This window comes from Penicillium concentricum, assembly GCF_028827145.1.
Source record: "Penicillium concentricum strain IBT 3081 chromosome Unknown utg000002l_segment0_segment0, whole genome shotgun sequence".
NCBI lineage: Eukaryota > Fungi > Ascomycota > Eurotiomycetes > Eurotiales > Aspergillaceae > Penicillium > Penicillium concentricum.
Window position 1 is genome coordinate 2,265,508 of NW_026622755.1, and position 22,614 is coordinate 2,288,121.

General features: G+C 47.8%; 11 protein-coding genes across 11 annotated transcripts; 4 read left to right on the forward strand and 7 right to left on the reverse strand.

The window, feature by feature from the left end:
• Positions 1–255: 255 nt before the first annotated feature.
• Positions 256–1,797, reverse strand: N7517_004430 (uncharacterized protein; the record flags this gene model as incomplete). Its single annotated transcript, XM_056722160.1, has 1 exon — positions 256–1,797. One exon carries the CDS (start codon positions 1,795–1,797, stop codon positions 256–258), a length of 1,542 nt encoding a protein of 513 aa, XP_056578410.1.
• Positions 1,798–3,147: 1,350 nt separating this feature from the next.
• Positions 3,148–3,453, reverse strand: N7517_004431 (uncharacterized protein; the record flags this gene model as incomplete). Its single annotated transcript, XM_056722161.1, has 1 exon — positions 3,148–3,453. One exon carries the CDS (start codon positions 3,451–3,453, stop codon positions 3,148–3,150), a length of 306 nt encoding a protein of 101 aa, XP_056578411.1.
• A 788-nt stretch (positions 3,454–4,241) lies between these two features.
• N7517_004432 (uncharacterized protein) lies at positions 4,242–4,550 on the reverse strand (the record flags this gene model as incomplete). The annotated part of the gene is made up of 1 exon (XM_056722162.1): positions 4,242–4,550. The coding sequence occupies one exon, from the start codon at positions 4,548–4,550 to the stop codon at positions 4,242–4,244; it is 309 nt and encodes a 102-aa protein (XP_056578412.1).
• A 2,728-nt stretch (positions 4,551–7,278) lies between these two features.
• On the reverse strand, positions 7,279–7,590 carry N7517_004433 (uncharacterized protein; the record flags this gene model as incomplete). Its single annotated transcript, XM_056722163.1, has 1 exon — positions 7,279–7,590. One exon carries the CDS (start codon positions 7,588–7,590, stop codon positions 7,279–7,281), a length of 312 nt encoding a protein of 103 aa, XP_056578413.1.
• A 190-nt stretch (positions 7,591–7,780) lies between these two features.
• Positions 7,781–8,467, reverse strand: N7517_004434 (DUF3716 domain-containing protein; the record flags this gene model as incomplete). Its single annotated transcript, XM_056722164.1, has 1 exon — positions 7,781–8,467. The coding sequence occupies one exon, from the start codon at positions 8,465–8,467 to the stop codon at positions 7,781–7,783; it is 687 nt and encodes a 228-aa protein (XP_056578414.1).
• Positions 8,468–10,124: 1,657 nt separating this feature from the next.
• Positions 10,125–11,513, forward strand: N7517_004435 (putative monooxygenase; the record flags this gene model as incomplete). Its single annotated transcript, XM_056722165.1, has 2 exons — positions 10,125–10,371; positions 10,426–11,513. 2 exons carry the CDS (start codon positions 10,125–10,127, stop codon positions 11,511–11,513), a joined length of 1,335 nt encoding a protein of 444 aa, XP_056578415.1.
• A 629-nt stretch (positions 11,514–12,142) lies between these two features.
• N7517_004436 (arylamine N-acetyltransferase family protein) lies at positions 12,143–13,211 on the forward strand (the record flags this gene model as incomplete). The annotated part of the gene is made up of 2 exons (XM_056722166.1): positions 12,143–12,579; positions 12,662–13,211. 2 exons carry the CDS (start codon positions 12,143–12,145, stop codon positions 13,209–13,211), a joined length of 987 nt encoding a protein of 328 aa, XP_056578416.1.
• A 485-nt stretch (positions 13,212–13,696) lies between these two features.
• On the forward strand, positions 13,697–15,185 carry N7517_004437 (uncharacterized protein; the record flags this gene model as incomplete). The annotated part of the gene is made up of 3 exons (XM_056722167.1): positions 13,697–13,711; positions 13,765–14,142; positions 14,289–15,185. 3 exons carry the CDS (start codon positions 13,697–13,699, stop codon positions 15,183–15,185), a joined length of 1,290 nt encoding a protein of 429 aa, XP_056578417.1.
• An 898-nt stretch (positions 15,186–16,083) lies between these two features.
• Positions 16,084–18,814, reverse strand: N7517_004438 (MIF4G domain-containing protein; the record flags this gene model as incomplete). Its single annotated transcript, XM_056722168.1, has 2 exons — positions 16,084–17,267; positions 17,323–18,814. 2 exons carry the CDS (start codon positions 18,812–18,814, stop codon positions 16,084–16,086), a joined length of 2,676 nt encoding a protein of 891 aa, XP_056578418.1.
• Positions 18,815–19,060: 246 nt separating this feature from the next.
• On the forward strand, positions 19,061–19,560 carry N7517_004439 (signal recognition particle 14 kDa protein; the record flags this gene model as incomplete). Its single annotated transcript, XM_056722169.1, has 2 exons — positions 19,061–19,087; positions 19,186–19,560. 2 exons carry the CDS (start codon positions 19,061–19,063, stop codon positions 19,558–19,560), a joined length of 402 nt encoding a protein of 133 aa, XP_056578419.1.
• A 681-nt stretch (positions 19,561–20,241) lies between these two features.
• N7517_004440 (uncharacterized protein) lies at positions 20,242–22,422 on the reverse strand (the record flags this gene model as incomplete). Its single annotated transcript, XM_056722170.1, has 1 exon — positions 20,242–22,422. One exon carries the CDS (start codon positions 22,420–22,422, stop codon positions 20,242–20,244), a length of 2,181 nt encoding a protein of 726 aa, XP_056578420.1.
• Between the last annotated feature and the right edge of the window lie 192 nt (positions 22,423–22,614).

The window sequence follows — 22,614 nt, forward strand, 5'->3', positions numbered from 1 at the left end:
TATTCACAAATTTTATATTGTATAGAAAGGGGATCTGACCTAGTGGTTCGCTTTGGAGCTAGTGCATGCAGCGATGATGTGGCCTTCCTACATACTTTTTCTTGAGCTTTATTTTGTTCTGTACATTGTATAACTATACCCTCGATAAATATTCTATATGTCTGAATTGAGCCAATCAAGTCAAAAGGACAAGTTCGGCTGTTAAGGTATTCAAAAACCAAACCAAAAAAAGACTGGTGATCTACAGTTGGTCACTCAGTGGTGGATTCCTCCCCAGTAACTCTCTCCACCCTGATCGTATGGATTTGATGCATCCTTGCACTGAGGGCTATCATAGTCTTGGACCGTACCCATCGGCCAAATAGGCACTACACAAATCTCGTTCGCCGCACAACCCCGGCACTCCTTCCACGTCGCCCAATCCAGATAACCAACCAGATTCCGAACAATCTGCACCGCAGACTTAAGATTCTGCTCCTTCCCAGCCTGAACCAAAGCTGAGCAGATTCTGTGAGCAACACCGTGAACAGCATGTGCCGCAATATTCCCACCTTCCGAAGACAACGGCGGTAAGAACTGAGTTGCACAACGCTCAATCTCAGCAAGATCATCCCGCTTACTGTAGTCAACAAACGGAGATAGAACACGCTCAATCTCGGTCTGCAGGTGCTCAACTGAATCAACGCTACCGGAAGCGAAGTATGACAGCTCCTTGCTGTACCGAGTCACGATCATATCCGTAATCGTCTGCCAGTCCTCGCAGACATCGGTAGGATTATGAGTCATGATTAGATTCGTGACTTCGGCACGGATGACAGCGCGCTCATCAGCAGAGAGGTTGGCAAGTCGGGGCAGGGTTGAATTATCTTGGAAGAGGTCTACATTGTGGGAGAAGGCTGTCACAAAGTGGTTGAAGTTCAGCGAAACTCGGTTTCCACCGATTCCGTTGTAGCGTGCGGTGATTGCGCGCATCCATCGCGACGAGTTGGGCCCGTTTCCAGGTCCGCCGTGGGGAGGTCCTCCAGGACCACCCGGGCCGTGGCGCTTTTCATCCTCCTTCTTTGGGCCATGACCATCGTGGTACTTGTCATCGCCTTCTTTGCGAGAACCATCACGATCGCCATGTTTACGGTTACCCCTAGGTCCACGGTGTTCCTCAGATTGCTCCTTGACCTGCGTGATTCGCACGGGAGTAAGGTCGCGCTCAAAGTGGCACAGGATAATCTCAAAGCCAGCTTCCATACGCAGCACACCGTCAATGCGATCCTCCCATTCATTGTCGGCCATTTCGCAGGCTAGTCTGGCGCGTTCGCTCTCTCCCCCACCCCGACTCGAGGGATCTCCGAATGAGCCATTGAACAAAACAGCATCTTGGGAATCAAGCGTGCCTTTAGATGTCTTGGCAGCAGACATACCGTCGATATACAAAAGGCGGAGATCCTTGGCTGCAGCGTATGTATGCAAATATCCAGCCCCACTATTATCAAATGCCTTGGGCGGGTGATCGCCCGGCGGACCATGGTGTTTCTCATCTGTCTCATGATGTTTCCGCTTTCGCAGCTCGCCATGGCCCCCTTCTTGTCGCTCGGTATCATTATCGTCGGGCAGTAGGTTCGGCGGGGGGCCCCGTCTCGGACGGGCGAAGACCATAGCGTGTTCGGGCTCAAACGCCAGCCACTCGGTGCCATTCACCGGGTTGGCCTCGGATGTTCCATGGTAGAATTGCGTACCGGCGGGAACACCCGCAAGGAAGAACGACACGCCATTGTGGTGCAGAGATGATCCCCACTGGCGCATTGAGTCTTGGATCACGTTGAAAATGTGATTTTCATTTTTGCTTGGCGTGTTTGGAGCCGTTGAGAGGGCGCTTGATAAGCTTATAACCCCGAATAGCGGGAGAAACGGTGGTCGCATTCTGAAAGAATGACTACTCTGGTAGCAGAATGTGAAGAAATGGTCTGATTTGGAAATCTTTATCAGATCGCAGATCGGCGGAAAAGGCGCAGTTCATAAGCCTACAAATATAGTAGAAAGCCGCGTCATCTATTCGCGGCTATCCGCTTTTTGGTAGTTCAGTCCGGCGCTAGGAGATAAGGTATGGCTAGTGGATATTCGGGCCTGGCCGAGTCAAAATAGGTAAAAAAGGGAGAACGACCTCGGAACTTACCATGAGAAAATAGTGATTATGGAATACCAATTTAATGTGTTGCATTTTGATATATCTATAACGTGCTTCAATTCAGTATCAATGGATATAAATAAGTAGTCAAATATTGAAAGCAAAGCTAGGCTAGGATACCTTGATTATATCCAACGGAAGCTATCTGTATGTACAAATATGTATCTAGGGTAGGCAAACGATAATACAGCAAATGATGAACACTGCCTAAACGATATCATTCCACAAAGAGGAAAAGATTGCCTTCTAGGTTAGAGTTCTTTGATATATTTCTATTTGATAACATTTATTTTACGGACAAAAAGTTATCTATATCCTCCTACAAAGGGCTTGTGATTTATCCCTACAAAACTGGTGACATTCGATGTGCAGAATGACTGGGAAGATGGAATTCGACAGTTGACGAAGCTAAGATGAAAGAACCCGCAAAGAATATGGGAAAACTCAACTAACAGAACGGGGGATACCACACGAAAAATGGGGGAAGCACGCCTAGCGTAGACTGAGCACGTAGCTGAATGAAGACATAGAGTCGTTGCTAGTTGAGTGTGATGTTACTTCGGCGTCCTCGCGACACATCCAGCACGGCATTTTAGGAGCCAGAATATTGTCCAAGCGATCACGTAGTCTTTAGCCTCACATAAGCAGTTTGTAGTCCAGGGAAATTGACTATCATAATTTGGATCTGGCATTTTTCGTATTCATGAGTGAGTCTAAGAGCTGAGGTTGGACGTGTGGGGTAAATATTGGAATCTGCTGAAGTTCAACGGGGTGTTGACGAGTGAAGCGTTGTGATCTCGGCTGTACTTAACCTTCATGGCCTGTCAATAGAGATGGAGAGGACCGCATCAGAGGGCCTGATGTAATACAAGATGCGATTGAACAATTGTGCAACTTGAATTCCATAGAGGATGTTATAGTCTAACAAATTGCCTCTCTTCTAGTCATAGCTATTAAAGCCCTTCGAATCACAAGTATCCTCCCCACATCTGCTCAAAGATCACAGCATCTTCCTCCTCTTCAATTCGTAGTGCTGTGAGCTCGTCATTCAAAACACGCACCCGGTGTACCATTGATCTGACAATAGCACAGAATCTTACGGGGTCAAGTGCTCGTCTGGGGAGTGCTAGCAGAACGTAGTAACCCTCGTTGATCAATATCCCTTCTTGCTGCAGAAGGGTGCGTCGCTCGGTACGCCGAGTGTATCGATCACGGAGGTCCAATAGGACCTCTAAGTGGGAGTCGCTAAATGCGCGGATTTGAAATCCCGACATAGCTATTCATGGGTATCTTGTTAGTTTGGGTGGCCTGAGATATCTTTGAATGACGTTTGGTGAGCCTGTTAACTTGAGAATGAGAAGATTATTGAGCGTAATGGTAAGAGAGAGCATGTAAACCTTGGTAATGATGACTTTTCATTCAGTTGTAGTCACAAGTGCCTGTTTAAGGGCGGTAAACTCACTGGTACGGTTGTAGGGTATCCTCTAAAACCTCGGTCAATCAAGGTAGTTTGAGATACTCTTATTAATCCAAGAGATAGCAAAAAGGAAACTAATGAGGAAGGAAAAGTCAAAAGGAAAAGACAATGAGGGGAAGAGGTTGTGCGAGACTGGAAGGAACCCAGCTTTTTTCGCTGCCAGTGTTTCCCAAATATTTTACACTGGAGATTTGCGTCAATCACGAAATGAGCAATATCTGAAGGCAAAGTGAAGTCAACGTACCTAATGGATCTTTCATATGTGAGTAAATAACGAAGATGGCAATCAAATCAACGGGTATCTAAATATAGTGTTGATAAATTTAGAGGGTCTTGATATTTTTGAGCACGCATCTGCACGGCGCGTGGACTTTCAATAAATATATAATTGGGATGTGGGCTAACTGTATCGCAGTCCGCTGGGGTTTAAGGGCCTTCTAACGAGTGAAGGGCTCTAGTCAGCTGTGGTTGAGGGATATTGACCGAGAGAACTAGGTCGAAGTTCATGATAGAATGTGAGATGTGATTGGTTGAGTGCATAACATAGGCTCTATGGAAATTTTGAGAATAGAACAAATCTTCATATCATGGGTTCCAGTCTCCCCACACCCGCTGAAAAGTTTCTGCATCTTCCTGCTCTTCAATCTGTATGTCTGTGAGCTGCTCTTGCAAAGCTTCCACCCGGCGTACAATTGACCCGAGAATGTCGCATAAGTTTTCAAGGCTAACTGCTATTCGGGGGAGTGCTCGCAGATTCCAGTAACCCACGGTGTAAAATGTTGATTCTTGCAGCAGACGGATGCGTCGCTCAAAACGCTGAATGTATCGGTCATGGAAGTCCATCAGGACCTCCCATTGAGAACCGTCCAGTGGGTGGATTTGTGATTCGGACATGGCTATATTTTATTAGCTTGGGCGACCGGAGATATTCTGAAATGGCGTGGTGTTGAGTGCACTTGCTCCTAGGAATGAGAGAGTTGGCCGTGTGAAATGGCGAAATAGCAATAGCGATCGTGGAAACATTTGGGATAAGGACTTTTGGTTGACTTGTGTTACAGCTACTAGCTGGGGGAGAGAAAGAGAAAACTCGATTCATGAACAACATGGTATTTATACCCTAAAGCCTAGCAAACAATTACTCTGTCTGATAGCAACTTTGAAGCAATCTACGATAGGATCATTCAAAAGGTCATAGCCACAAGTGCCTGGTTAAGATCTGAGAAGTTCACTATTATCGTGCTTGTAGGATTTAAGATGACGTTGGGTAGTATAAATGGATATGGGACAGGATTTATTGGAATCGGTTTTGAAGTTCAGCACCTTGTTGGCGAGCGAAGATTTCTGCATAGTGTCAGCTGCATATGACCTTCATGACCTGTCGAGAGAGATTGTGAGGACCGAATCAAAGTCCCTGATAATGTGAGATGCGATCGAACAATTGTAGAACTTGAGTTTCATAAGAGGTGCTCTGACAAATTGTCTCTCCTGCGGTCATAGCCGTCTAAGCCCTTCAAATCACATGTCTCCTCCCCACACCCGCTGAAAGTTGTCTGCGTCTTCTTGTTCCTCAACCGCTAGCGACATCAATGTCAAATCCAATGATTCTATTCGACGTATCATTGACCTGGCAATTATGCAAAAGCGTGTGGTGTCAAATTCGGACGGTTGGAGACTCAGTAACACCTCGAATGCCACGCGGAGGAATCGGGCTTCTCGCGAAAGACGGAGGCGTGGGTCCGCTGGGTGGCGTGGATATGGAGGTCTATTAGGGCCTCCGACTCAGAATCACTGAGCGAGCGCATCGGGAGTTCTGGCATTGATTTGTCTCGTTAGCTTTGGCACCAGAGATACGTCCAAGTGTCATTAGGTGAGCGCACTGACCGTAGAGCCAAGCAGCTCGCTACCTAAGATAGAACTGCTACAGCAGCGTGATTTGTGGGGGTAATGGTTCGAAAAAGTGACTTTCATTCAAAGAGTCCCGTGGAGGGAGGGGGATCACAGTAAGACTGCGGTTGTGTAGTTGTGCAGTTTCGTATGATTAAGAGATGCTAAGATCCACGGGTAGTGTAGATAAGAATGAAAAGAAGGAGGAGATAGAAAACGAAAAGGTAGAGGAGAAGGAGAGTGGGAAGTTAAGGCCCAGCAACATTAGACCTTCAGTGCGGTTCTTCCGTTTTTAAATCTTCCACACAATTATAAAGGAGCTATATATAAAACAAAAGCTACATTAGAAACTTTTGTCAATTACGAGCTAAGCAATGACTAGTTAACGGCAAACTAAAGTAAAGTGATATGAGGGATATCTTTTTTACGTGTCAGTATTGAACAAAGACTGTGGTAGTAGAATCAATGGTTGTTAGCTGAACCTACTTTTGATATATTTAGTGGCTCTAAATATACTTGATTAATGTGTATCTGGACGCTAGACGCGTGAGGCTTTCGATAAATTTATGAAGTCTTTCGGGGCAAATAATACAGCATATCGACCATTAGATTATAGTTAATGTTGAGGTTTCTGTTTATGGCCCAGAAAGGCTATATTATTATTGGACATCTTCCACTTACGTCAGTCAGGATTTAGTAATAAAAATGGAAAGAAGGCTGGATTGAAGCAGTCATTTCTCCCTTAGTCAACTAATCGTGGTGGTTGTTGCTGTATACGTCTCATGCAGCTATGTGAGAGGAAGAGTAGAAAGAACGAACGGCAAGTTAGTTGTTTTCATTCAACGTTGGAGTACTGGGAGTTTTTATAGGCTCACCGAACAAAGGTCGGCAAACCGAGTTAAGTCCTGAGGAATTAGGCACCAACTGAGCCAAACATTGATGTATAAAGCCCAATTAACCAATCCCGTAAAAGTTCACATAATCACCTATCACTAGGTAGAGTTTAATAAAGAAACTAAACATATTTTATTTCTGAGGCTGTTCCTAACTATACGACTTCCCTGTTATTGGGTACGTATGAAAGTGTAGATTAGAAGGCTCGATATGAGATAATATATTAACAATTGTTGGATATAACTATAATAACTCTTTTCCAGGAGAATCCATCCTAAAACTTAAATAGAGATCTTAATAAGCCCCGCAGTTGGCTATTCTTTCATACACCATTCGAATAAATCGGTCGGCACTAGGGTTATGTAGATAACGTGACCTTAGTACAAACAAAACATACACTCAATTTATGGTGGATCGTGAAACGTTTCAATAACAACCTTCAAAGGTGTACACCGGGGGTGCCGCCGCGACCGGGCGCCTCGTGCGCCCCTTCCATTTAACTACATTCTACCCCCTCGGGGATCTGGGCTCCCGGGACTCTCTCGCCGCAAGGCGCGTGAGCCCCCGGGATGTCTTGCCATGAAGTTACCTGGTTGATTCTGCCAGTAGCCATATGCTTGTCTCAAAGATTAAGCCATGCATTGAATGTGATAGAATGAGCCAGGAGTATTGATATTCAAAGCTACCCACAAAGGCATAGGGTTGTTAGCAAGATTGAAGTACTAAAGCTACGAGCACCCCCAAAGCAACATATCAAGATCAAAAACGTGTGTAAAAAGCAAATTGTTTCAAATTCATAATCCCAAACATTCCGTGTCTCGCAAAAGTGAAACTCGATCCTAAATTAAAACCGCTCAGCACTCAATGGCATTGCTTTGATGATTGAACCAACATGAGACTGCTGATATCCATTGCCTTTAGTTCGAATATGAACCAGGGCAGCGAAGAATGGAATCGGATTTTCAAGAAAGGGTGAGTTGATAGGCCATTGAAGTTGTAGGCGGGTATTGAACTTGACAAATCCCTCATTAGTCACGCCGCCATCAGGAATTTCACCAAGATCATCCGTAAGGAGCCCCGAGAACCAGCGGAAATTCTTGTAATCTTCAAATGAGCTGAAGTAAAGACTGCCCGAAAACATCTCTAAACACCACATCATGGTATCACTCGGCCTGGGCTGGGTTGAAAATTTCCCGCCGATACTAAAGTAGTCAAGATGGCAGAACGACCGCATGGGCTTTGTTAGCCGTGGGGGCAAAAGTACTCAAAACAAGAAATATGGTGAAACAAGGGACTGGCACGTCCATGGGTAAGCCCTGGGGAAATGGATAAAAGAGACGAAGGGATTAGGTTCGATCTGAATCACTCGGCATGGCTTGTGTGGATTGGGAGACACCAGAATGAGCTCTCCTGGTTATGATTTCCATCATATTGAGGATATTCATCATACTGCGTCCAAGTCCACGGTTAAGCTCGCGCTGAGAAGCACGAATATCATTCACGGTTTGCTGCATTGGTTGTTGACCTGTAACGGTGGTGGTATTGGCGGCAGTCAGTTCATCTTGGAGTTGCCCCAGCTGAGTTCCAAGACTTTGGGCTTGTCTACAAAGCTCCCCCTGCTCTTGCATGAGCTTTAAGTGATGGTTAAAAAGCCGGATGTCCTCGTTCATGCGCTGAATGGTTTGCCAATTGGTTCTTCTCTCAGGGGAAAATCGGAGAGGGTTAATGGGATCAAGTCTGGCTGTAGATTTAGTAAGGGTCGGAAGGTTGTGCATGTATTGGCAAAGGTGGTCACGTTCTGCCCAATGGCAGTTGGCGCAGGCTGAAAGACCGTTGATCCCGCGAACCGAGACACAGTGAGAGAACTTGCCGAACAGTTGTAGGCACCTCGTGCACTCCAAGTCATTTTGTTGACCCACCACTTGCATCAATGCCGCTTCCACGCGGGGCAGGCTATCGTTCATCTGTTTTTGAAACTCCTGGGCCGTCAAATTTATTCCACGCCGCAAGTATGGCTCTCGCTGATTGGACATTGTATTCAAAATGGTCAAAAATTCCCCCTGCAGAGTATCACCCTGTCTGGCCACTCTAAACGGTAGTTTGTGAATATGGACAGCCCACGGCCCAGGCGCTATCAGCATATCATCACCGTGTCCTGGAGGCGGAGGGAGGATGGTTCGTCGGCTGGGCGGTGGACCGTCAAGCCCGGAGTTTTGGCTGCTAGTATGAGTGTGTGGTCCTCAAAATGCTGACCTTGGGATGGGGATCATATCTTACTTGGTATCTTCCATACTCGTAGTCTTAAAGATAGCCCAAGAAGGCGGCTAGAGAGTGAGTCTATTCAAAGGAAGAGACACGATTAGTTTTTCGAATCCTGGAGAATCTTTTACAGATCAAATGAGAAGGGGACGACTTACCACGGGGTACAAGTGTGAATCTCCAATGTGTGGGTAGAATGAAAAACGACCTGGGGTGAAAACTGGATCTTCTGGCTAGGATTGAAGGAGAATGAGAGAAGTTTGATTGCAGCGCTCTGGTTTATCACCCCCGTTTGATTTTCCTTCTTCTCGGGGTCTTTTGTCTCTTCTGTGCATACAACAAACCACATTCAACGATTTGCCTAAATTACCTTTGGTCAACGAAGATTGCTTCCCCTAATCCACCAGTCAACGGTTCAATTTTGTTCCGCTGCCTCATTTTATATTGAAAGGCTAGAAGCAGTCCTATCGAAGGCCTATGTACACTGTGCCTAGGTTATTGCATACTTCTATATACGCTAATCCCAATCTGGCACAATATGTGGCTCTCCTGATTGGCTGGAAATATGCGCCTTCCCAATTTGGTCTTACTGATTTTACTATGTCTTAACCCGTTGATAGACACTTTTCTTTCGTCGACAATGAGAGCAACAAAGTCCCAATTGTGGATAGACTCGATTCAACGAGCAAATTTTGACCCGAGCTGGTAATTCCAGTTTAATATTATCAGATGACTTCGATGGTTACAATTGATGTTTTTTAGGTTATTCTTGGGTGTTCAAGACTGCACTTGTGAGATAGGGCAAGAATTACCCCTGTGGTTGATACCCCGTCTCTAAGCAGATGGTTTAAGGTGTCGGCAGTTTGAAACCTCAGCAACCAGACTTTCTCCGCAAGATCAGCGGGAGTGAAAAACTGTGGGGAAGCTTCGGAAAATTTTGCCATGTTCGTTACGGGCTGTATCATGGAGAACTTGAAGCTGAGAACATATAAAAATCTAGGATTTCCACATGGATCTTGGAAGATCGCTCAGAATAAGTTGATATAAGAAAAAAGCAAACGAAAAGGCAAGGCGGTCTGAAATCCCTTAACCTATAGCGGTATACAGCGCGAACTGCACTTGACCTTGTACAACATATATGATCGAATTCCCAAGCGGATAAAGTCCAAGCAGGGAATGATGAAATCCCCCCCTCCAACCCCCTTGACACGGACGTGTGGGGAGAAAGTGGGAGAAGCGGGAAAGGTTTACTCCGCTATGAAGCACGTAAAACATGGTCGGTAGCATCACTCGGGCATTGCACGGTTGGAAATTTTGTTTTTAAAGAGACTGTTCGTGCTATTTTGTGCCATCTTTCTTTTGACAGATTTTGAATTTTCCTCTTGTCGTGATAATACCCATCACGTATCTTCTCCGCATACCTCCAATAAAATGGCGAAAGCACCTCAAGATTTACAAATCGCCATTCTGGGCGCAGGCATGGGCGGTCTAACTTCCGCTCTGGCTCTGGCTCAGCAGGGATTCAAGAACATTGATGTTTATGAGAATGCCAGTGATCTCGGTTTTGTGGGCGCTGGTATTCAATTGGCGCCCAACATGGCCCGCGTTTTGGATGGACTCGGTGTCTGGAAGGGCATTGAGGCCGAGGCCGTAAATATCGAGGACACATCGGTGCGAGGTATGTTGCGATTTACCAATCAACAATGCCATGCGATCTAATCAATGTTTTCAGACGGCGCAACGGACACTGAGCACGCATATGTGGATCTACGGTATATTGAAAAGACATATGGATATAAGCACATGGTCGGCCATCGTGCATCACTAGCCACTGGACTATACGATGGCTGCAAGCAGCATTCCGCAATCAAGTTTCACTTCGGAATCAATGCAGATAACGTGGACTCCTTCGGCCCCCGGCCGTCATTCACAGCTAACCCCCGCGCCGAAGGAACTGCTCCGTTCAAGGTCGAGTGCGATGTACTTCTCGCTGCAGACGGGATTAAGAGTGTCACCCGCGTGGAAATGCTGAAGCGATTGGGTGTCGATGTCGGTGTCAAGGACACCCAACAGGCCGCTTATCGTATCATGATCCATAAGGAGCAAATCAAGGACGATCCCGAGCTTCTGGCCCTCATCAACAGCAACCGTGTGACCCGTTGGATTGGCGCAAAGCGTCACATTATTGCATATGCCGTCTCCAACAATACCATTTACAACCTCTCTACCACCCAGCCCGACACCAACTTCGCAGCCGCCACAAACGCTACCTACACCACCAAGGGCTCCAAGCCTGCCATGATGGGCGTCTTCTCCGACTTCTGCCCCATGGTCCAGCGCATGCTAAACTACGTTCCCGAAGGCGAGGTCTGTGAGTGGAAGCTGCGCGTCCACGAGCCGCTCCCCACATGGGTTCACGACTCCGTCGCTTTGGTTGGCGATGCTTGCCACCCTACCCTGCCTCACCTGGCTCAGGGTGCTGCCCAGGCTATTGAAGATGGAGCCGTTCTCGGTGTTGTTCTCGCCAAGCTCCCCGATACAACCCCCGAGTCTATCAACAAGGCTCTTCGTGTTTACGAGAAAGTCCGCAAGAGCCGCGCTGAGGCTTTGGTCGAAATGGCTACGGCTTCTGGTCGTGCTCTGCACTTGGGTGAGGGTGCTGCTAAGGAGGAGCGTGACAAGCAGTTCGCTGCGCTCCGCGCTGGCAAGGGCCCAGTGCCTGATAAGTGGGCCGATGCTGATGTACAGCGTGAGATCTACGGCTTTGACTGCACCAAGGTCGCCGCGGATAATTTCGATGAATACTTCTCGCAGATGTAAGCATTGTTCTTTATGTTTTTATTACATTTGACACGGTTTTTTCTTGCATATTGGATAATTCCCTTTTTGTATAAATATGGCCCTCGGACTACACGTCAAAGGAAATGAGACTATCATCGCACTTGCAACGGTTTTTGTCCTTGAAAAACATGCTAAACTATTTCATTTGCATAGGAATAGTACTCCCCGTCACTCTAAGCTTGCATAAAAATTGGGCAGTTGTGCTGTGTATATAATGTCCTATTAGATCAATAAAACCGGTCAGAATCAAGCATCGTGAAGCGCGCAATTTCAACTCCACATCCACGTCATACATAAGCACAATTCTATTCCCACGCTAATTACTAGCCGTTTCCAATATGTTAAATGCCCAATTTATCCCGGGAGTCCCCCGCTCTCCTGCAAATGGGATTGGACAATTGAATGTTTGCCGTGGAGATAAGCAAGGGAGTTGGGCATCTATTTAAGGCGATCTACCCTTGGTCTCGAATTTATTTCCTGTTCGGAGTACTGGCTATTCCAAGGTTTTATATTGCCTTCATATTCTTGTTAATATTCTACTCTCAGCTTGAAGCTGCCTCTACGCCTCTTTCATTTACCATTTCTTCAATCTTCCTCGGGAAATCAACATGTCCTCCGACATCAATTGGTCTCTCCGGCCAACTTATTCGCCGGATCAGTTAAGCCAATATTTTGACCGGATCAACTTCCCCCAAGAGTATCGGGAGTCGCCTATAGTCAAGAACGGCCCAGGTATCGACAACCAAGCCACCTTGTCTTTCTTGGAGGCATTACAACGGTACCAGCTAGCCGCGGTGCCATTTGAAAATCTCAGCCTCCATTATTCAGTGCACCGCAATATCTCCATAGATGTCCAGAGCATTTTTGAAAAAATCGTGAATCCCAAGTCGAATCGGGGCGGTTACTGCATGGAGAACAATGCCCTGTTCGGGACCGTCTTGCGCAGCTTAGGATACAATACTACCTCAGTTGGAGGTCGGGTCAACGAAGCCGTACAGCCTATGTCAGCATCAAAGAACTGGAAAGGCCCCAAATATCAAGGATGGTATGAATCCTGTCCCCTCTCGTCCCTTCGAACTCAATCTTGAATCCGCCTGCTCAGCATTCAACAACTAACCATACCACAGGAACCATATGATCAATATTGTTGCCATCGGCGAGCAAAAGTACCTCATAGATGTGGGATTCGGCTCCAACGGACCACACCGGCCTATTTCATTGGTACATGGTTTCGAATTCCACAACGTTGGGGAACAGTCTGCGCGGCTGATCTACGAACCGATCACTCAACAAACGCTTAAGGGTCAATCTCTTTGGCAGTATGAAATCAACCACGGGGACGAAACGTGGATACCCGCCTACTGCTTCACCGAGGTCGAGTTCCTTCCTGAAGATTTCACAATCATCAACTACTATATGAGTCAAAGCCGAGAGAGCTGGTTCACTTTTCACGTCGTGTGTGTACGAATGCTTCTAGATGATGAGGGTGAGACCATTGTGGGAGACTTGACGCTATTCAATGACACCCTGAAACGGCGTATTGGAGCAACGTCTGAGGTGTTGCAATCCTTTGCTTCTGAGGAGGAACGCGTGGTGGCCCTAGAGAAATATTTTAATATTCATCTCTCAGGGGCGGATAAAGCGAATATTCGCTATACTATCTCAGAGATTTTATAGGTTTGGCTCAAACCAGACGGGGTGTAGATTTTGTTGTCCGCGGTCCCGGGTTTGGGGGTTAGGGCATTCGCTGGATCATTTCAAATTGACAGGTATAGGATAGTTGATCGTGATATTGTTTATTATTCTGGTTTTGTATCATATCCATTAAACAACCACTGTGTATTCAAGCAAAGAGCACGGTCGTATGCCGGGGTATATAAACGCAATTAGGATGCAAATAAAAGTTGGACATCTCCAAAATTTGGGAATTTCGATTTGTTAAAGCCGTCCATAGTTAGCTACTCCAAATAATTTTTCGGAATCCTTTTTCGAAGAGTTCTTGTCGCCAAAATGGTGTGTCCTCTGTGTGTAGTTGAGCCGCAAACTAATTTGCCGATTTTGCCTATAAGCATCGGCGCGAACCACTTAAGCACAGATCCGTCCAACTGGATGTTGAAGCAGCGCCATGGTGTCCTTTCCAGATTTCTGATCATTTCAGATAAATGCCTTTTCCAGCAGTATGTCTACAACGTGATTCATCGATTCTCCAGGCTAATCAGACTGGTCACAGACTCCATCACCATTCCGCCTCTCCCGCCGCAACCCATCCACGCGCCGCAGTGGCCCTCAGTTCGCCCCCACACCTCGGTTTCTGCTGTCACAAAATGCAACACAGAAGGAAGATGATGACATTGATGTGATAGACGACGATGGACCATCTTCAACGCGTAAAGTCGCGCGTGACCTGCCTGCTACCCAGAGTGCCACCCCCTCGCGCCAACAACGCGACGTGATCGAGGACTCTGATGATGGCGCGGATATTTCACATATACGAGTCGGAGGGAGAGATGCAGATGAGCTACCAGATGATGCCATAGACAGCACTCCTCCCGATGAACCGGAGACTCAGGGCATCCTGGACGCTGAGTTCGACGCACTGTTTGCACCGGTCAGAGAGGGGAATAAACGGCGGCGTGTGGAGGGAGGGATACCCTTCAATCGAAGCAATCTAAAACAGCTTGATTCATTATTGTCATCACCACCCGAAAATGCGAATATTCCAGCCGATTCCATTGACTTGCCCGACAAAATTAGGCAAAGCACTACGGCATGGGATATGAGTACCCAGAGACCCCCGCACCAAGTGCACGTCCATTCGCACCAGCCACTTCAACCCAAAGCGATATAAAAACACCGTTCCGCAGTCGTCCTCGGTTTATGCTTTCCTCGACGGCAAAGCCTCCCAGCAGCCAGTCCGGACCCAAATTCAAACCAGACACACCGGGAATATCGCCGCCTGAGAGACGGAAACCGGCTTTTGTTTTGCCTCGCTCGCCGTCGCCGAATCCGGATGCAGAGGATATCCCTACGCCGTTCTCTCCCTCCTCACGCACACTTAGTCGACGTGGTCGAAACCGAGCTGGTGTATCCAATTATATTCCTGGCGGAATGGCCGCTGAGGTACGCGGCTGGATCTTGGAAATGGGGACGAAACGTGACCAGTTTCCAAAGCCCCCCGTGGCTCAAGCTTCAGACTCGCAGGTGGCGGATGCCTCGCTTGAAAAGCTACAAAGGTATCTCCTAACTGCGCGTGTTATCAATGTCAGCCAGTCAGCTCTGAGCGCCTGTGGTTCTATCGCCTTTCTTCAAGCAGAAGTGCTTAGTGGGAATCATGTGGAAGGGAAAAATCCCAGTGTGAGGTTGAATATCATGGTTATGGGACCGTCACGATCTAAATCCACTGTTCGTCAAATTCCATCGGATTCTGATGCTACTATGAAATCCCATTTGCAGAAAGGGGACGTAGTGGGGATTTACAGAGGGCTCAACTGGAGTTTGGAGATTGGGAATCACTTGTGCGAAAATCGAACACCTGGTCAGGTATCTGAACAGATCTCGGAATGTGGTCCATCTGAAAATGGCGGACACACAGGGACAAAAGAGGGCTGGCTCATAGCCATGGAATGGGACCTCATTGAAACAGCTCCATGAGTGACAGTGATTTATATCGATATAAGGAAAGGTGTATCTTTCTCCTTCCGTTATATCTCATAGATCTCCATACATGTACCTAGTATGGCTATGTGTGTCATGATTGATGATTTATGTCCTGGGCAATTACGAAAAAAAAGTTGAATTTGCCCATGTGAAATACATGGAGCTACATCGCGGCGTAAGGTAATCGAATCCCAAATCCCAATCGCCAACATCCATCAAGCCATAGCGAATGATTTGGGACCATCTAACAATGAATCATCCTGCAGCTCTTGAATCCGAGGTCGGAATTTTAATGACACTCTGTCGGGTATGCAAAACTCCTCTGCTTCGAGGAAAATGCCGATCCTTCTTGCTTCTTTGACATGCTCCTAGTCGTAGTGGTCACGCCTCGAAAGATACTCGATTACGCGGTCATATCAATAGCCATCGAGGAACTCTTCGAGGGGAAGCCCAAGTTCATCAAGTTTGCTTCCATCTCTTCCATCAGATCTTTAAATTCTTTGACCAACAAATGCTGGTCATCATGGAGGCAGTGCTCTGATGCAGCGTGGCCCCAATCAGGGATTAGCGCTTAGCTGAATCAGACAGGACATTTGCCCTCCGGGGCTATTTGGAATGTTGGCTGGAAACAAATGGTTAGGCCATTGAATCCCTAAGCTCCATATGTTAGTCAAACAGTGAGGGTAGGGATTGGTTACGTAGTATATTCGCTGAATATTTGCTAGATTTGTACAAAGTGCCACTCATTTCATCCTTCTCGTGTTCGAAATGAGCAAAGATCTGACATGGTGATTTTGAAGGTTGGAAAAGGGTCGAACATAGACGAATCATGAGCAGCGTAACAACTTGGGTATATTCTATATGCAATCGCAAGATATATCTAATGCAATCCTTAGTCCGCCACAGCCTTAAGGGCAGCCGCAGCCACATTGCATCCCCACCGGACTAGCTTGAGTTCCTCGTCGGACACAATATCAGTCTTCGCGACGACCTTTCGCACAAAATAGATAAGGCCCTTGGCAATGTGTGGTGTCTCCTTGACACGCAGGAAGATTTGCATCAAAGGCCCTTCATTCTTCTCAGGCTCATCTGGCGTGGGGCCCTTGGACTTCTTCTTCTTGGACTTTTGGGATTGTTGAATGATACTGATGATCAATACTTCGACAAATGTCTTAGTCTTAGGCTGAAGGTAGGCGAAGTTGAGATTCTTCAAAATGCTCAGTGTCAAGCTGCCGTCCATAATGAGGGTGCAGAACATCTTAGCCAGGTTGACCACGGACTTCATGCTCACACCGTTCTCCTCATCATCTGGATCGAAGTCGTTGTCCTCATCCTCGTCGATATCTCCTCGCTCGCCCATCTTCTTGAACATATTCCAGAGTGCAAACATAAACGACATTTTCATGCGTCGACCCTGCTCACCGCAAATCCGACGCGCGATCAGAGAATAGTATGGGTTGTGGGCCTGTTCCTCCATGGCACAGTGTAGGAGGACACGAGGGATTTCATACTCCTGCGCGCGCTTGAGACGAAGCTTCATGAGTCGAACATGCGCATCTTGGAAGTCGTTGGCAGACATGATGGCAACGAAGATCGACCGACGAACGTCAGTGTTCATGCGGTGGGCCCGGGCGAGAACTCCAAAGTCAGGCTCAGCATCGCTTTCATCATCTCCGACTTCAGGTTGGATCATTTGTACACCAGCCATTTCTCGCTGCGCTGTTACAAGAGGATCTTCCTTCCAGCTTGCGCCGACCAACCACCACTTGCCCTTCTTGGAGGAGTTGTGGATATCGTCGCGGGAGATGTTAATAGGTTCGGATGCGCGGATCGTCCGAGAGTTGTTCAAAGAACCCAAGATCTTGCGCATTTTGGTAATGTGTTCAGTGGTGATACCTGCACCGGCTGCGGCTGAAGCTTTCGAGCGGTTGTTCTTCAAATCCGTGATTAGGTCAATCATGAACTTTGTTCGAACAGAGAGGCGATCCTCGCCAGCCTTTGCGACGGCGGGTTGAATGAGCAATACGATATCCTTGAGTGCAGATGGGTCATCGAGTCGGAGTTGGGGGCCAGAGTCTGTATACATGTTAGAGAGCTGGCAGTTGTGTTATGAGTTGAGTATATCACTTACTCCGAATGACCTTGAGCAAGAGTTCGGTGTTTGACTCCGTGATCTCCTGCACGAAAAGACGAACGTAGTCAAACATCAAGGAAGAACCGATGACGTGGAAGTTGTAAAGTTGCGAGAGAAGAGAGACCAAGTTCGTAGCTTCTTTTCCTTGGAACTTTCCGCGCTCGTCGCCGTCAGCATCCAATGTTTCGACGACCGTTTGGATAATCTCCGCGCCAATGTCCATTCCCATGAGCTTATACAACGCCGCAATGAAACCTGCATGCAAAATGAGGAAGGTGTCCTGAAGAGCAGCCCTCTCACAAATCATGCCCATTAATAGGGTGATCAAAGTAGATGTGACATGCTGACGGGGGTAATCGCGGTAAAGCTTTTCGAACTCGGCAACAATCGAGAGCATATTAGCCTCGGACAGCTTATTGAGATGTCCCTGGGCCTGGCGCTTGAGACGTGTAAGAGATTCGCTTTCTGGGTCGGAACGGCCTCGTAACGAAGGTGGAATGTACTTTTGAGCGGTAGGTTCGACTTTCGTGACCGGGGCGATATAAGGATTTTCCTTCTTTTTTGGCTCTTTGCGCTCTTCCTCGTCGAACCCGTCGAAATCACTGCCTTCGGCGTCTGAATCATCGCCCCCAAAGATTTCCTCGTCGAGATCGAGATCTTCGGCGCTATCCATTTCACTATCGTCTTTTTCGAGTTGCTGTGCTTGCAGGCTCTTGGCCTTGAGTCTCTTGTTTCGTAGCCAGTCATCGGCTTCTCGTTTGCGCTTTTTGCTCTCATCCTCTGAGGCATCGCCGCCGCCACCACCCAGGTCTCCCAACAAATCTTCCAGTCCATCCTCCTCAAAGCCCTTTGATAGTTTACCTCCTTTCTTGAGGCCAAGCTTTTTCTCCAATGCAGCAATCTCGGCATCGTCTTGCGCCAGCTTAGACTTGACCGACCCTGGGATGTGGGTCTCGGTTTCTTTGGGTTCTTCTTCGTAGGCGTCGTCTTCTGACTCGTCATCCTCGTCATCATCTTCATCCTCGTCCTCGTCCTCGTCAAGGTCGATTTCTGACCCGAAACCAAACTCGGATTCAGACTCAGACTCGGAGTCTTGTTGAACCGCTGCTTTCTTCAGGATCGACTTGGGCTTCTTCGCGGCTTCTTTTGTAGATTTAGACTTGGCCTGTGGCGCACTAGGTCCCTCGTCGAGATCCATGTCGTCCGAGTTGAGGTCAATGTCCTCGTCCCCGATTTCCTCATCGCTGTCGTGCTGAGCCTGCTGTTGAGGTTTTTGCTGAGACCGCTGCTGGGGACGCTCGAAGGTCTTCTTGTTCGGCGGGGCTGCGTGTCGGGATTTCTTCTGCGTACGCTCATTTTGGCGACGTTCTTTGCGCGTGGCAGGTCCGTTCAGGCGACGCTTCTTGTCACCGTAGACATCACGGATTCCGAGCTCGGATCGTAGATCACGAGGCAAGGCTGTCGTATTATGCCGAGGGCGGGGAGGCATCTTGTTCCTCTGAGATATTTTTTCTGCTCTCAAAAGAGTTCAAATGTCGGTCCTCAATATCAGGTACCCCGGGCGGTCGGCAACTTTTTTCACTTTTCTGCCGCCCCAAAACAAAGGCGGAGAGACGCCCACAGCGGAGTTTATCCCCCACTGTTAGGTGTTCCCAGCTGTCAATTGCATATCGATCATCTGCTCCAGCTTTCAGATCCCTCAATTATCGCGCGCCTCACACAAATATCTCCAAACATGGCCCCACATTTGGGACACGATGAGGTAAATATTGATATCGGTGCTACCTGACCGCTACACCTCCGCACATGCGACCACGATCACCAGTTCCAAGCTATGTCACTAACACCGGCCACCTTTAGTTCTTCAAATCTCTCGCCGAACTGCTCTCCAAAACATCTCAGCAAGTCCACGGCTCGGTAAATCTTACTCAAAAGCCTCTCATCAATGTGCCCGGTGCCACTACCACAAACTCCCAACCATCTATCCTCATCCGAGCCACTGATGGAAACACCAATGCGCCGAATCTCAAGAATGAAAGCAAGGAAACGAGGATTGCAAAGAAAAGGTCTCAGAAAATCAAGCTCTCGACTATCGTCAACCCTGATGATATTGAGGCATTCTACGTTCGCTATGCCGAGGTCTGCAAGACAGGAATGTCGGGGTTGAAGAAGAGAGATCGCCGAGCCCGCAAGGCTAAGACCAAGGGCGGAGCTGCTAAGGTCACAAAAGCATAGATTTGCTCTTAGGTCTATTCCCCAGATGGCACCATCGTCTTTGTGTACTCGGCTCAGACCTGACACGCGATGTGTTTGATGGCTTCGTTTTCTCATGCATTAGCTGGCGTTCGATGGTGGTTATGGCTTCTTGTTCTCAGTTTTTTAAATGCGAGCTTCCTATCAAGTGTACATATTCCCCTACGCTTGTGGCCCACGGGCGCTGTGTTTGTTTATACTAGTCCTGTGGGACGGGAAAATAAATGAACAGCTTTTAGCATTACAGTTGGACCTGCCCCTATTTGTAGGTTGTATCACTAATATCTTCGGTCAAGTTATGTAGAGCAATTGGGGCTGGATAGATCTTTGTGTTCAGGCAAAAATAGAACAGTCTGGAGATTGAAAGAGCGTATTTGTATCAATTAGTTATTCGTTGCTGATATGACCCCCAGATTCCCTCAATAATACATGCAACGCTAGAATACAGAAATTCAGTAGAATACAAACCATGCCCATATGTCCACCCATAAATCGTGCAAATCAGTCCCGAATATCATGACAAGTAAAACATTAAGATGGTCTGTGTAGGGAGAGGGGAATACAAAGAGTAAGCATTAAATCGACCGTAAGATGGGGCCGAAGATCCAGATAAAGAAGTGAAAAGAGTAAGGAAATTAAAAGGTGGGCATTTCAGCCATCCGACTAGTCCAGATCCCAAGGGTCGAGTTTCCTGAAGATTTCAGCATCCTCATATTCCGAAGAAGTTTGAGGCTCCAGTGGAAAGCTGAAGTCATCCTCTGTGGCTGGATCCTTCTTTGTTCGGTGGGAATGAGAATGTGGCTCGCTCGGTGTGGAGCTGATGGTTGGGTGGGCAGTCGGGTTGATGACAATGCGCGCAGCGATATGAAGGAGAATGATGAAAAGATAGGCTGGCGGAATCAGTACTAGGGTGATAGCCTTGGAAATGAACGATGAGCCATCACGAGATGGTTGGTACAATGCCGAAGAATGAGGCATAGGAGAAACGTCGCGCTCTCTTGTGGCTTTTGCCCGGCGCCGGAACTCGGTACTCATGTGGTCGAAATCAGGATTCAATGCACTCGTCTTAGCATGAAGGTGCGGGCGCATGCGAGTATTCGAAGATGCATCGGTAAAACGACTAGGTGGATTCTTATTTCCTGTAGGAGCCATTGAGGGCGAGGTGTCCGAGAACGCATCTGCGAAGCGCCTGGGCGGATTATTCGAACTTGTAATATGCATTAATGGAGGGGTAGGCACGCTGGTCGGCTTTGGGGCGTTGTCGCTTTGGGGAATATTGAATGTTGGGAGCTGTGACGTCTTATAAGGATCCGCCGGCGTTGGTTCCGATGCAGAAATGTGAGGTTTTGTGCTCGAAAGATCGAACATATCTGTTGGGTCTGGCAGATCATGGCCCCCCACAGATGTAGGATGAGTAGAGACTGAATCTGGCGATTGCGGCTCAGCAGAATGGAATGACTCGAGGCTGGACGCAAATGAGGCATCGTGGTCAACCTCCAGTGTGGGCTCCGCAGCGGGTTGAACGGATTGAACTTCTTCCACATCCATGAGATTTCCTTCTACTATTGCCTCGGCTTCGACTGCACTGGTGGGTTCGGCATGGAATACAATTTCCTCTGGAGTTTCAGCCGCCATCATCGCGTCAGGCTCGACTGAAATAACGCTGTCCGCTTCAACTACAGCTTTGCTGAACGGTTCGGCTTGTAATATAGCTTCTGGCCCAGATAAAGGCTTGGATTCAAGCTGCGCTTCGGCTTTAAATTCAGGCTCTAATGCGGCTTCAGATTCATGCCCGGCTTCAACTCCACCGTGGGCTAGAATCTCAGGTTCGAGTTGGTCTGCAACCTTGAGTTCCTGATCAATTTGAAGTGCAGCATCGGTACTTGGTGCGTACTCTGGCTTGAACGCAGGTTCACAGTCATGGTCATCCTCTGCGACTGCTGTGGCCTCAAATTTTGCAAGGAGGCTCGTAAAAGTTTGTGGTATTTCGGTAACAGAGCGCCTAGGAGGCCCAAGGTATGGGGAAGGGCTCGAAGCCTCAGCAGGAGAGTGTTCCCGGTCATTGGGAATCGCCTCCAAAACTGTGCTGTTCGCTTTGTTGGAAGTAAAACAACTGTCATCGGTTAGGTTTCCGTCTGTGTCATCTCCAGTGCTTGCGGAATCGACCCAATCCGACCTGATTGAAGAGGGCGACGATGTTTCTTGCGGAGGTTCTAGAACAGTCGGTGCCCTTTCTTTCCGGTCCTTAGGTTGCCAGGCCTTTTTGCGCCGAGGTGCCATCGCATCGTTCGGGAGCTCGACACTGAAAGCGCGTTTGAAAGGACATGGCGTGACCTCATACCGAAGTATTGTTGGCAAGGCGGTCTTTAAATCTTGCACCAAACTCCGGTCGTCTTCCGTCTCGTATGGTAATTCGATGCGATAGTATGTAAGAGGGCGAATGCGTAAAACAAATTTCGAGACCCCATCGACACACCAACACTGGGAGTTTTTCAGAATCGCATGGACAACACTTCCACATTTCAAGAATGCCGTTGAGCCATGGACCTTCTCTAGTCTCAGTGGCGCTGTCGCGACCGTTCTTTCAGTCGCAGAGCGCCAAGGGAGTGTTTCGATGGTGTCAACCGGGTAGTCAAAGTCGGATGGTGCAGAGCTGGACGGAATAGGGGCGAGCGCTCTTGGGGAGAAATGCACAATTTTCGAAGATGGGTGATAGAAAATTACATGTTCGGGGGTATTCGGCACGCTCGAACGGCGTTGCGCCAGTGGATTTAACTTGGTGGGAAGGGTGAGAGAACGGCGGAGGGATTGTATCTGACCTAGCTCACTTGTAGACTCGGGCATGGTTCATGAATGCGATAAAAGATATAGGAGAGTATGTAAAGAAATTAATGTACAGACATGTTTGTACAAGATACTGCAAGAAGCCAGGGTATCCGATGCAGGAAACGCAGAGAACGGGGCTTATCCGCAATGATGCGCGGGGAGACGCACCGTTGCCTCAGGCCTACATCAGGTGACCATGACGCAGCTTTC